At 33.2% G+C, this 14,777-nt stretch overlaps 1 protein-coding gene across 9 annotated transcripts in view; it reads right to left on the reverse strand.

Annotated features, from left to right (window-relative positions):
• The window catches only part of LOC106877276 (tyrosine-protein phosphatase 10D), an 85,490-nt gene that overhangs the window by 57,677 nt on the left and 13,036 nt on the right, over positions 1–14,777 (reverse strand). For all 9 annotated transcript variants that reach the window (XR_001410359.2, XR_008263440.1, XR_001410360.2 and 6 more), the window contains exons 3-9: positions 14,501–14,619; positions 13,435–13,692; positions 10,847–10,977; positions 8,095–8,148; positions 5,348–5,422; positions 4,238–4,304; positions 2,493–2,954 (exon numbers count right to left, since the gene is read on the reverse strand). Coding sequence is in view for 3 of the 9 variants with exons in the window: in XM_014926144.2 (XP_014781630.1) it covers positions 2,493–2,954; positions 4,238–4,304; positions 5,348–5,422; positions 8,095–8,148; positions 10,847–10,977; positions 13,435–13,692; positions 14,501–14,619 (1,166 nt within the window). In the remaining 6 variants the exon portion in view is untranslated. The remainder of the gene's footprint in view (positions 1–2,492; positions 2,955–4,237; positions 4,305–5,347; positions 5,423–8,094; positions 8,149–10,846; positions 10,978–13,434; positions 13,693–14,500; positions 14,620–14,777) is intronic.

Below are 14,777 nucleotides of genomic sequence, written 5' to 3' on the forward strand. Positions count from 1 at the left end.
GAGAGAGCAATGGTGAGAGAAATGTGTGGGGTGAAGCTGTTTGATAAGAGGAGGACTGAGGATTTGATGGGAATGCTGGGGTTGGAGGAATCAGTAGAATGATTGGCAAGGGCAAATGGAGTGAGGTGGTATGGGCATGTGTCGAGGAGGGATGAAGAGTATGTTTTGAGGAGGGTGATTGTGTTTGAGGTAAATGGAGTGCGAAAGCAAGGTAGACCAAGGAAAAGGTGGAGGAGACAAGTGGAGGAGGAGGAGATAGGGAGGCTTGGTTTGAAAAAGGAGGACTCCCAAAACCAGGCAAGATGGCGAGATGGTGTGAGGGCAGTTGCTATGGCATTGAGGTAGATCCAGCCACCCCTGTTAATGGGGACAAAACCTGGATTTAAAACACTGGATGATGACAATGATGATGAGTATATCTTCAGAATTTTATAAGAGAGGGAGAAAAAATTTTTTTCCACTTTTCTTGTCAAGCACAAACAGACAATTACATCATCATCATCACCATCGTTTAACATCCACTTTCCATGCTAGCATGGGTTGGACGATTTGACTGAGGACTGGCGAACCAGATGGCTACGCCAGGCTCATGCAACTATATTTCTAAATTATTACAGTAATGAACAGACAATAAAAAACAATGATAAATAATGTGTAAAATTTACAATATATAATTACTGCTTCCTTTCTTTAATTTTATTTTTCAATTAATTACACTTAATATTCAATTTATACCATTTCTTTGATGCAATCCTATCTGGATATATGTTATCGGAATATCAGGTATATCTTCATTATCTTTGAGTCAGGCTTTGTTCTAACCTACTGCAGCTCACAATTATTGTATGCAGGGAATTGCTACCAGAGATTCTGAGAATGTTATGTTACTTTCTGGGTGAGATTCATCTCACACTCACTAAAACTCTACACACAGTTAATTACTAGTAACTATGAGGATTAATGTTTATGAGCCATTAGTCTTTATAAAATAGATATCTAATACATATATATGTACGTACATATGTACGTACATACATACATACATATGTACGTACATACATACACACACACACACACACACATACATACATACATACATACATACATACATACATACATACATACATACATATAACCAAACAGGCAAACAGATATAAGATTATCAATATAATTATTAATATTAGCGATTTCTAACAATGGCACTAGATCATAAAATCATGGATATGTATTGTCAATTAAGTTGACTCCACTACTTTACTGGTACTTAATTAATTGATCTGAAAGGCATGAAAAGCAAATCCAAGCTCAAACTGTAAAGGCATATGACTAATCATGGAGAGGCAATTTTTTTCAGTTTTCTACTGACATTTTTGTTTCCATGAAGGGAGCCCTCAAAAAGATCATTTAGTGAGGACTTACCTGAGACTCTAGTTTGCTTTAACAACACTAAATGTATTACTAAAATGTATCTCAAAGGCTAGGTCCCCTCTTCAGAATTACAAAATAATTCATCCTTGACGAGTTGTAGACCCTCTACAAAGCACAAGTATAATAACATATGAGAATATATTGCTCAGATACCCAGAGCAATGTTGCTACTACCACTACTACATACACACACCACACCACACCACACCACACACATACAAACACAATTCAACTAATTGGAAAAGATTTGCTTATCAACACATGACAATAACTATACTAAATACTCTGTCCTTTTTAATGCTATTACAATGGCTTCTAATCTTCTGAACTACTAATATGTCAACGAACTCCAGCCAAGCTTATTTGTCTTTTCACAAGTAATCATTCTTAGTTTGTTTCACCCTGAAAAATCCCACAGTCCTTCCTACTTAGAGCCACATCATTCAAGAATAGCCTTCTGTTCATGTCTTTTTCTCCTCATAGACTTCAATCAGTGGAATTTCAGGTTCAACTGATTATCAACAACATCTACCTCACCAATTTGGGATGGACTGAGTGCTAGTCTTCCTTCCTTTTCTGACTACAGATGGATGATGACAGATGAGTAAGCAAGAGCTAGATCTATGTAGAAGGAATTAGTAGAAGAGGAAGACTGAGAAAGACATGGGCAGAATTCATGAAAGCTGATCTTAGGATGTTGAACCTCACGCTGATGACAAAGGAACAATAAGTAGCAGGATGCTGTGTGGGAAAGGACAATACATGGAAAGATGGAAAGGCAAATTTAATATAATGGTGGAGGCTATGGCAATGACCATGGTATTCTCACCAAAGACCTGTCAACATGTGTGGTACTACTGTTTGTAATGAATGCAAATTAATTGAAGGAACAGATTAATTTGAGTAATTGATTATCGATGAGAATTAATAGTGTATGGTGATTTGGATGGCTTTGCATTCAGAAAGCCAATGGAGCTATTCCATCTAGATGTCTATAATGAACCCAAAATCTCAAGCTGCAAAGAGAAAGTGTTTATCAATATCAACTATAATACATTACTTACTTGCAGTTTTGATTGCTGATGAATAGCTTGTGTCTGAAAATGTATCAAATGTATAGGCTCTGACTTTAATATAATATTCAGTGTCTGGCATTAAATAGCCATTGCAAAAGCCTTCTACAATGTCACAATCTTGAGTGCCAATTCCATATTGAATAGTATCATCTAAACTCCGTTTTGATTTACTTTTGAGATCACTGCAAGCATTTGACTTCTCGTAAAGGTTACTGCAATTCTTAAATATCTGATATGCTTTAATGGCTCCATCATCTTTAAATTGTTTCCAGCTGGGAAGATACATTTTATTAGTATGCTTTGTGTTTTTGTCTACAGCAATAATTATGTTATAATTAATAATTGGTCCACGGGTTTCTTTGAAAGGGTTCGGTTTTAAAGTCACTGTAAATGACTTAGTGGTAGCGGAAGTTAACTGTATGTTATCAGGCTTGTTTTCAACTGGTGGTTCTTCAAAAGAAAGACAAAAAGAAAATTAAATTCATTTAAAATTTATAACACTCTTTACATTTTCTTTTATATTTCATCTTCACAAATAATCATACAATTAGCATTTTGCAAGAAAACAGTTATTAAAAATTTTAAGTAAATTATTAAAAAGTTGAATGTGAACAATTTATCAAAAATACAACAATTAGCATCTAACTTTTCATATTAATATAAGCAAGATAATTATGAAAACTATTGCATATCTGTTTCATTTGTTTAAGGAAATATTTTAAAAAGGGATTCTTTTTTCAATGCTATGTGTTTGTTCATTTGATAGCTGGGTTTTTTATTCATGTTAGTTTGGATTCAACAGGGACTTAATTGCTGTGGCATTTTACAGCCAGATGCCCTTCTTGTCACCAACCCCACTTGTTTTTAAAGGATTTTTTTATTCCAATAGTCTTGGAGAATGCAGAGTGATTGGTCATAACACCAACAAAGAAATATAAACATCATATCACTGTTACACTCATGAAATAAAAGCATAGTAACACAATAAAACACTAGAAGCTTTGTTTCTCTACTCATTTTACAGAGACTGCCTCTGGTTCTATGACACAAACTTCTTGTTTTAAATTATCTAAATCAGTGTTTCTCAACCATTTTTCACCTGTGGTCTCTTATTTTACTCATGGACCCTTCTAGCAATTCTATATTTAAAATATCATAATATTTTTATAATTAAATATTATTATAAACTGCATAAAAATTGCTAAAGTATTTTGTGAATTGTAGAAGTATGACAGATTTATTGCAGATAAATTATAACAAAATTTTATATGGACCCCACAAGGGTCATAAGGACCCCAGTTGAGAATCATTGATCTAAATTAAAAACCTTCCTTCAAAATTTCATACCAATTTATGTTCCAAACACCAACTTAATAATGATACAATATTCTATTAATTCAAAATTAATTGAAACAAAGGCAGTGCATTTCAACAAAAATATGATAGAAGGAGAGTAGACTGTTAACAATAAAGTTGGAATTGAAGTGAGTTTTGAAAACCTTACCAGTATTAGTAATCTGGGAATGTTAGAAGAAAGAGAAAAATTACTTAAAATTAGTGGTGATGCATTTAACACGAGACAAGATATTATGTTGCAGTTGAGAAAGTTAGAGGTGTTTTTGAGCTGTCAACTAAATAAAAGTTCTTTTTGTTTTATTTTTTTCATGTCTAACCAAGCCATACTACTGTGGAAAAAAATAGATTTTAAAAGGTTCTTTAAATATTTAACTTACCAAAAGATGTTGTTCTACATTTGTGATAAGTTGGTTTCCCTTTTACATTTTTGTTAAACGCCCAAATCTAAAAGATTTTAAAATAACTTTAATTTTAATTTAGGGGTATCTTAAATCTGGTTTAATTTTGTCTATTGTGGTATTATTCATTTATGTTTTTTCTTATTTCTAATGTGAAATAAAATTATATTCAATCAAACAAATATTAAATAATCAACTTTTTATAAGTAAATAAAATTAGCCTTGCTGAAAAATTATTTCAAGAGCATGTGATCAGTACAAGTAAGTAGTGAGATTACTATAATTTCAATACACTTTAGACTTTTCTCAGAGTCAGTACAGCTAAGTCAAATGAACTCTTTTTCAGCTGGCTATGAAAGAATATAAACTTTGCTATACATAAAATAAGAAGTTGCTTTCTCAAAAAGCATTTAAAGTTTATAATGTGCATTACACTGTACAGAACAAAACATAGCTTCACAAAATTCAAAGCAAAATAATGATCATTCACTTACTATCACAAATTCTCATTAATATGAATTTTAATCCCAAATAGGGGTACAAATTGTTTGCAAAATAGGAAAACTGTACATGCCTTAATTCCGAGGATTAAAGCAGCTCTAACAAGCAGGCAGTCTTAACAATAAGGTTTAACTAGATGCAAGCTAGTAGATACTTGGTAGTAAAACACAAGTGTAGACTGCATGATTGATATAGCGAATAGCAGCTAATAGATCTCAACCAGACTATCTAAACACTTTATTTTGTTATTAAAGTTAATAAATTCATGTAAATACACTTGAATATGCAGTCATCAATTAGCCAGTGTTAAGTATATTAAGTTTGCAGCTCACCTCACATTATTCAGTTTATGTAATAAGTTTAAATGAAATGTTTGAGAAACAAATATGAAAATGCAACTCAAAACCATATGATTATTTCTATCCATATCAGAATTTGGCTATTTTGAAGACAGACTTGCCAAAATAACTCAATGTTTTGGTCTATATAGGGTAGGGCCTCAGTTCTATCTGTTGATGAAACTTCTGAGAATTTTATTTAAAAATGAAAAATTATTAATATCGTGAAATAAAAAAACAAAAAACTTACTATTGTGCGATAACAACAACCCGGTTTGATTGAGAATGTATATGATGTCTCATTTGTATATTCAAAATCATCCACCTGAAAAAGTAAACTTCATTTTGTACACAGACTATAGTCATAAATACAAACAGAATGGTTTTACCCTTTGTCCCTGTGTAAGGGGTAGGTGCCTCATCTGGGACATTATGGTCTGCTATTCCTTCGCTCCCTCTTACATCCTGGATACTGCAGTAAATGAGAGGGTCACTACTTTTGTAGCCAAACAGAACAAAATCTTAAGTATCAAGACTTGTTAGTGAACTATTTCTTCTAGCCTGTGGTGTTTGAGATGTTTGGAGGGGATGGGCTACTAACAATGAAGTTCTTGTTATCACTGGTGGCTTGCCTTACCTAGGTGACAGGTGATGCTCGTGAGGGTGCTTTGGCTGCTCCAACACCTTAGCCTTGCCATCGCCCATGATAATGTCACAAGCATGTTGGCTTGCTTCAGTAGGTTCTATTGAACCTTGTGATGTGCAATCAATTGAAGCACTTGGTGTTGAATTGATGTTTTTCCCTTTTTTCATTCTCTCCTTTTCCTTTTTTTTTTCTTTTTCTTTCCTTGTCCCTCTTTTTCCATTTTTTCTCCCAGTTTTGGATTTATATTTTTAATGTAGTTCTGCATTATACGTGTCATATGCATACATGTTATATCCCAATAAAAATAAGACAAAATATATTTATATAAAACAGAAAGTATCGAAATCAGACAGAAAGAAAAGACACCCACATGTAGATGTGTGTGTACCTCTGTGTGTCACTACACACACTGCTTTTCTATTCAATTTTTTTCACCATAAATCAATATAAAGCTATCAGTATCACATTTCTCTATGCTTCACTAACTTCTCACTCCTTTTCACACACACTTTTCTACCACTCACTTAGTCATTACACTCTCTTGGTCAAATCTGTCTTGAAAAACAAAGCCATCAAAGAGTACAGAGAACTCTTTAATCTCATAAAGAACATGGCAACAACCTCCCTTCCCCTCTCTCTCTCTCTCTCTCTCTGTTTTCCTTTTTCTCTAGTGTTGATTCTATAACCAAATGTAGCCAAAACACAGTGAAGTCGTTGATGCTAGCAATAGCATCAAGCCACAAAATCATGCAAAAATGGACTGTAGGAACAAGATGTGGTTTCTCTGACTCACCTAAGAAGGAAGAAACTCTGAACAAGAACTGACCCAGACTATGACAATCCATCCATTTTGCGACAGCAAGGAAAGCAGACAAGAAACAATGATGATGATCATCATCATCATCACTGTGTCTCTATTATTACTCTCTCTATCACCTTCTCACTATTATCACCCAATTTCTCTCCTCTCTTACTCCTTCTTCTTTCATCTACATGCCCTAGTTCTCTCTTTATCATTACTATTTCATTTATTCAGCCTTAACCCAAAAAAAGACAACACAAGGTCAAGAGGACACTTTAGTTGAGGACATGACATCCTTTCTAGTGCTGGTGCTTCAATAAAATGTATCCAGTAAATCTGGTAAAATGGTTGGTACTGTGAAGGGCAACCATGCATAGAAACATGCAAAAAACAAATATGAGCAAGATCATCATCGTCGTCGTTTAACGTCTGCTTTCCATGCTAGCATGGGTTGGACGATTTAACTGAGGACTGGTGAAACCAGATGGCTACACCAGGCTCCAATCTGATTTGGCAGAGTTTCTACAGCTGGATGCCCTTCCTAACGCCAACCACTCAGAGAGTGTAGTGGGTGCTTTTACGTGCCACTGGTACGAAGGCCAGTCAGGCAGTACTGGCAATGGCCACGCTCAAAATGGTGTATTTTATGTGCCACCCGCACAAGAGCCAGTCCAGGGGCACTGGCAATGATCTCTCTCGGAAGTCCTTACACATGCCGAGGGCACAAGTGCCAGAAAGGCGACGCTGGGCACAGGTGCCATCACGATTTCACTTTCGCTTGCCCCAATAAGTCTTCGCAAGCTGACTTTCGTGTCCAATGAAGGAGACGATGTTGGCATGGGTGCCAGTCATCGAATTTAACTCGATTTCAATTTCACTTGCCTCAACAGGTCTTCGCAAGTGGAATTTAGTGTCCAATTTAACTTGATATGATCTGTAATGGCAATAACTCCAAATAAGAACAGACTTGGATAGAAACCACCCACCTAACCTACGCCAGCATGGGAAGAAGACATAAAATGATGAAGATGATAGCATGGGTTGCATGGTTAGGAAATTTGCTTCTTAACCACATAGTTTTGGAGTCAGTCCCACTGTGCAGTACTTTCTGCTATAGCTTCAGGTCAATCCAAGTCAGAAAATGAAAGAAGTCAATCATGTGCATGTGATTGTGCGTGTGTGTGTGTGTGTGCGTGTATTTACTTGTTCAGATATACCACGATAGATGTAAATAAGCATCACTGTCACACAAGAAGCGTCATTCGTTTTCAAAGTTCCATGTAAACATGTCTGGCAATAGGGAAATGCAACCACACTTGTAAAAACAGGTGAGCATAGGTTACAGAAAGAGTACCTGGCTTTAGAAAATCTGCTTCAATAAATTTTGTCTGATCCATGGGAGCATAGAAAAGTGGATATTAAAAAGACAATGACGATCGAACACACACACACACACACACACACACACACACACATTCTTACAATGAACTTTCAGAATATTTATATGTAAAATATATAAACAAAAAATAATGATAAAGTTTGTTCTTACGTTAAATTTAGAGCTTCCTTTGTTCTGTTTTACATCCCCACAGGGTACGCAGTCCTGAAAATGCAAAAATATGAATGCTTTTCAGATGAGCTATTTTTGTCTTTTTCTTTCTTTTTTTCTTTTTTTTCTTCTCTAATGATCACTTTTTACTATCTTATGATAAAATTAATCCATGACTTCTTTGGTGAGATTTAAATAAAGAACATATGTGTCCTGCTTGCAATAAAAGATTTTGTTCTTCTGCTATTATGGTTTTCTGACATTTTACCACTTTAAATACCAAGTTGCTCAAGACCAACCCTGGTTCTTTTATACAAACTTCTTGCTTTAACCCTTTAGCATTCAGATTGCTCTGGCAAATGTAATGCTTATTTATTCATATTGCTTTGAATTAACTATGTATTATCTTGTAGCTTTGAGACTTCAGTGGTGTGTTTGTTTAGTTTTAAAATAACATTATAGAGGAGGTGCAAAAGGTTGAACCTGGCCAGTTTGAACATAAAACAGTTGGAATATTTGAGCTGGATATGGCTGGTTTAAACACTAAAAGGTTAAAGTAATCTAAATTAAAACCTAGCATTAAAATTTCATGTTATTTATATTCCAAATAGCAGTTTAATGATGGCAAGGTTATTTTAATAAATTCATTATTTTTTCGAAATTAATTGAAATAAAGGCAGTGGTGTTCAACAGAAAGATGGCAACATAAGGGTTAAATTATCAAATATTTCAGGGAAATTAAAATGCTGGTGATTAGATGATTTCAAGATCTTTTGGATACAATATGCTTGGGTGTCCTTCAATTGTATATTTTAAGTAGCCACAGAAAAATTTTAGCTAATGAAATGCTCATTATTTATACCATTATACCAGCATCTATATCAATAAAATATACCTTTTCAATATTAGTAACATTCAATTAAGTAAAATGGTTAAGAATTTCACTTCTAAACATTAAATTAAAGTAAACTTTATAACAAGAATCTTAGACCGAAAAAATATGCACAGAACCACTAAAGGGGCTTAAACCATGTACTTGTCATAATCCAGATGAATGTACTAACTATTGTAACATAACAACCAGGCAGACCCTTTCTATGCAAATTAGCAACAAGGTATCAGCATGCAAGCTATTTGTTCATATCTATCTTGGCTGTTATAAAAGGTCCCGGATATTTCATGACACTTAATTCTAGGCTGTGTAAAGATCACATCATGTTTTATTTATTCTTTATTCTTCATTTCACAAAGTTTTCATGTATGAAATTTTTCCATGTTATTAAGGTTTTGAAAAGTTCTACAATAAACTACTAATTTTTAATTTAACTGGATTAGGCCAGTGAGAATAAAGTATCATTGCCAAAGGCAGTTTCTTGAAAACAATCACAGATGCTCAGAGAAATTCCATTTTGATTTTTTAAAGTTTTAAAACAATTTCATCATCATTTTCCTAAGCTGGCAGCAACTGAATATTTCTGTAAATTTGAATATTTGAATTTGTATAAGAAAATGTTTATAACTGGATGCTCTTTTTAATAATGAGTTGAATAACATTAACCTTTTAGCATTTAAGACAGTCATATCTGGCCCATATATTCTACCTGTTTTATGCTCAAACCAGTGATATCCAGCTTCTCGCACCTACCCTACAATGTCATAAAAATAAATGATCCAACTTTTGAAATTGTGAAGCTACAAGATAATGCATCAGAAATTCAAAACAATATGAATAAATTATGTTGAAGTAGCATGTATTTTCTGTTAGGCTGGTCATTTTGGCAATATAAATGACCAAGTTGATAATATATTTGATTATCAACTTATGAACCATGGATTCAAATTTCTCTGTTAGCATAGACATTCCATTGTTAGAGAATTCTACTTAAATTAGTTTGCCTAACATAAACGCAATGTTTAGCTGAGAAAAGTAACTAAGAATAATGTAGACTCTTGTTCAAGAGATTCTTTATCTATCATTCACTTGATTTTATAGAAAGCAGAGCTAAGTATTGTCCCTTTCATGCATTTTAATTTGTGACTGAGCCAAATAAAGCAATAAGCTTTAACAAAAAGTAAAACGGAATGCTTGAGGATAAATTTCAACAGCAATTGTTCGAGCTGTTATTTCAACACAGCTTATACTCACACAGTCTCAAGTAATTAAAAATCTACAAAGGCACAGGCATTGCTGTGTGGTTAAGAGGCTTGCTTTGCAAATATGTGTTTCTAGGTTCAGTCCTATTATGCAGCACCTCAGGCAAGTGTATTCTACTATAGATCCAGGGCCATCAAATGCTTTGATAAAAAGAAACTCTGTGAAATCTCATAGTATATATATATATGTGTGTGTGTGTGTGTGTGTTTGTCTCCCACTACTGCTTGACAACCAGTGTCGGTTTGTTTAAGTCGCCATAATGTAGTGGTTTAGCAAAATAGACTGATAGAATAAGTACCAGACTTAAAAACATGTACAGTGGTCAATTTGTTCAATTAAATCCTTCGACACAGTGCCCTTGCATGACTGCATGGCCACAGTCCAATGACTGAAACAATTAAAATATGAGAAAGAATATAGTAGTGTAAATAGTTGAAATTAAACTTACAGTAATGAAGTTCTCTTCAGAAAATGTTATAACATACACTAACACTAATGAAATTCTTTCCCCACACAAGTGTAATGAACTTAGGATATTAAAACCTATTCAAAGTGACTATATCAGTTGAATAATTTCAGAATGTGTAAGATACTTACTTGACTCTTTGAACATGATTCGGAATAACCTACTTTGTAGCGTGTGATTATTGACTGTGAAGGAGGTGACCAAAATAATATTAATTCAGAAACAGATTCCTTTACAGTTATATTCACTACTTCTTCTGGAGCTAAAATGTATAATTAGAATTCTTTTATTTTATTATCAATAATATTAATGATACCAAACAACAAGAAACAAAAAAAAAATTCTTTAGTCTGATTAAGACAGAAGTCCCAGTACATTAGTGGAAATTATTTTCTCAATCCAGAGATGGAGAAACTAAACATTTCAAGGAGGAAACTAAACATAATAACCCATTTGGCCTGTTGCACTAGTGCACTGATTATATCATCAAACTTTGATGTTATATACTGAAGGAAAATATTTCAATTCACACAAGTTTCAACTTTATTCCTTATATTTGAATTTTTCTCTAAGGAAAGAAAATTCCTTAATTACAACAGACAATTTACTTTACAGTGATTAACTCAGAGAAGGCTTTTTATAGGCTTTTACACTCTGCAGCCAGTTGTGAGTCTCTAAGAAAATTAGATGTAATAGCTAACTGTAGAACCCTAAGTAAATGTCTATCATAGCCTCATGTTGATCATTGCTCTGTGAATGAAATTTAGAAGGAAAAATCATGCAGAAGATCATTGTATGTATATATTGTATGTAGTGATCACAATCACAAAATGCATGATATAAAATAATCAAAAATAACTTGCAAATTACGTAGAAAAGTGTTGTTAGTTAAATTAAGGTTGGTTGTGAGTTCAGTGACTAATGCAGTCCTCCTTTTCTTTCTTCTCCGAGTGGTTGCAACAGGGACGTATCTTACTGTCAGCTTTGGTAGATCCTCAGTTTTAAGTTACGTGTTTCAGCCAATAATATCAATGTAACTGAATGGTCTTAATTCTCTATTACAGTATAGAAGTCTCCAAAATATAACATCTGATGTGACTGTTTTATTAAGCATGGCCACCAAAGCCTACCCCGTAATTATTCCAATTTCAAAGAATGGTAACCTCCACCTGCCTCAGAGCAACAGACGAATTCCATTTTTACTTCTATCTTCAAAAAATCTAAAGCTGTAAGTGCCTAAATAGAATTTCATCTTACATATCCCATTCTAAAGTAGAACCAAAACGACTCCTGCGAAGACAGATCAATACTAGCTCAAATGCTTGACCTTAGAAGAATTGTAGAAGAATTCAAAATCTCCATGTAAAATACATCAATATTATTTCTCCAAGCATTTGTTTGTGTCAACAAGGACATGCTATATATCCTGTAGAACTATGGTATTCCAGATGAGAATGTCAAAGCCATGACCACCATGTATAAAAATCCATCAAACTTCACAGGCAGTCTAACTATTTTCAATAATAGAAGTAATCCCACAGGAATATGTCCTTACTGGTTTTCTTTTGGCAATTATAAAAATTTATAAAATTTGAGTTCTGAAATTTTGAAGCTGGAAAAAGCACTCTTTCCTCCAGTCTGCATGGTTTCTTGCAAGATTCTCAAAGTATCTTTTCTAATATTCAGGTGTTTCAAATTATTTTTGAATCTGTCCTTATACCGTAGAAGTTGCCAGCCAACACTGCATCACAAATTTTCAAGCTAATTCAATTAAGAAGGTTTCTATACCAGGTATTCCACACATTTTCAGGACAGTGCTATTCTTTACTCTGCCATCTCACTTAGCCTTGCATATTTGCCTAAGACATGTCATATGAAAGCTATTCAGTTGAATTATGTGCTTATAATAATTTTTTGGATGTGATGATGATGATATATAGCTTCTTAAGTTTAATAAGTTTGGTATGAATTTTTTTGTGTTCCTATGTGGCACTGCATAATAATGTTGAGTTGGTCAATACAATGAAAGTGAAATTTAGTAGAATGAAACAATACAGAAGTCCCCTCCTCCCCCCCCACCCCGCCATTTCTCTTTCTCTCTCACACACAAATACAATATCTTAGCTAGTTAAACATTCTACAGAGAAATTTCAACTTTTAATTGCTTAGATAATATTAGTTGATCAAAGTTTTTCAGATCATTATAATATGTATGTGAGTACTGCCTATAACATATGCAAGTATTTGTATTCAGTTTGCAGAATGTTCCAGAGATATTTTTATCTCAGTTATATCATTAATCATGTGTATATGGGTCTAAACTTGTTGTTTTATTAAATCTTTTTTTTTTTTTTATATATATGTAGTTTAGTTAATACACAACACTGGAAGCTCTGCATTTCTAATGATGAACTTTCATTAGCAAACTGATAAAAACAAAAATATGGCTAATTTGTACATCCAACTTAACTTGGGTATATTTGTGTGGGTGTTTATAAAAGGTTTAAAGAAACAAAAAAAAAACTCTTGTTGGTATTGTGTCTTTTTATGTCAGTAATGTAGAAGCCTGAGAAATAGGGACCAATAAAATAAGCAGCATACTGAAATAAATACTAGGGTTTATATGATTTGCTAAATATATGAAGGTGGGACCTTAACATGTCTACAGGTGAATGACTGAAACTGGTTAGAGAATAAAACTGTAAAAGAATATACTTACCAGTATAAAGACTTATATATAAATAGGTATCACTCTTTACACCAAGAGATTTGCTCCATATTTTAATTCCATATTCTTTACCACTTTCTAAGTCCAAGGTTGTGTTTCTGATGGGCACAGTAAAATATTTAGTGTTGTTCTCAGTCACATATTCAATATACCATTCACTTGCAACAGATATAGTACTATCAATATACCATTCTATAAACAATTTATTGTTTGTAAGATTTTTTGTCGCACTAGTTGGTGGTAATGGAGCTAAAATAATTAAGATAATAAAAGAAATTTTTTAATTTTATCTTCTCACAATGAGACAGAAGAAATATAAATCAATAACCATTTCTATTAAAATGTATTATGTAAGATGGTCTTGGTCTTCAAATGTAAAATTAAGGCTCCCTTTGAGTTTTTTGTAGGATATATAACAATTATTCATCATGTAAATAACTCAAGCAATGTAAAATATAATATTGGCTTCAAATTTAGGCACAAGGCCAGCAATTTCAGGTGAGGGCATAAACTGATTACACTGACCCCAGTACTCAACTGGTACTTATTTTAAATGAGCCTGAAAGGATGGAAAGCAAAGTTGACCTTGGCTGAATTTGAACTCAGAACATAAAAATAGATGACATGCCACTAAGCATTTCGTCTGGCATGCTATCAATTCTGCCAGCTCACTGCCTTATTGTAAAATATAATATTAACAACATACTATCTTACTTTAACCCTTTAGCATTTAAACCAACCATATCCAGCCCAAATATTCTACCCGTTTTACATTCAAATCAGCTAGATCTAGCCTCTCATACCTATCCAACAATATCATTCTAAAAATAAACAATCACATCACTGAAATATCAAAGCTACAAGATAATGCATAATTAATTCAAAACAATGTAAATAAATAAGCATTATATTAGACAGAGTAATCTGAACGCTAAGTGGGTAAGATGTTGAAATGTAATGTTCAACCATGAAAAATAATTAGTATCCAAGTTATCACTATTCTAATAAATCAGATTTGGCAATATCAATAATATTAGAATTCATATCAAAGACTTACGGAGTATTATAGTTTTGCTATATTCACTGCTGTTTCTCCCAAGAGAATGTACAATGATAGATAAATCATATGATTTTCCAGCTACCAGATTCGTAAATGTATGTGTGTTTGTGTTTTCCCTTAAAAATAAAAGATTCATAATTGACATATACTGGAGACAATACAAATTCAAGTTCAAATATTTACAAAGATCTTTTTTGCTTTTTCTTTATTTTGTTTCTCTAAGTATCTCAACCTTTCACTACATGTCATATATATATATATATATATATATATA

Source organism: Octopus bimaculoides, chromosome 2, assembly GCF_001194135.2.
Source record: "Octopus bimaculoides isolate UCB-OBI-ISO-001 chromosome 2, ASM119413v2, whole genome shotgun sequence".
NCBI lineage: Eukaryota > Metazoa > Mollusca > Cephalopoda > Octopoda > Octopodidae > Octopus > Octopus bimaculoides.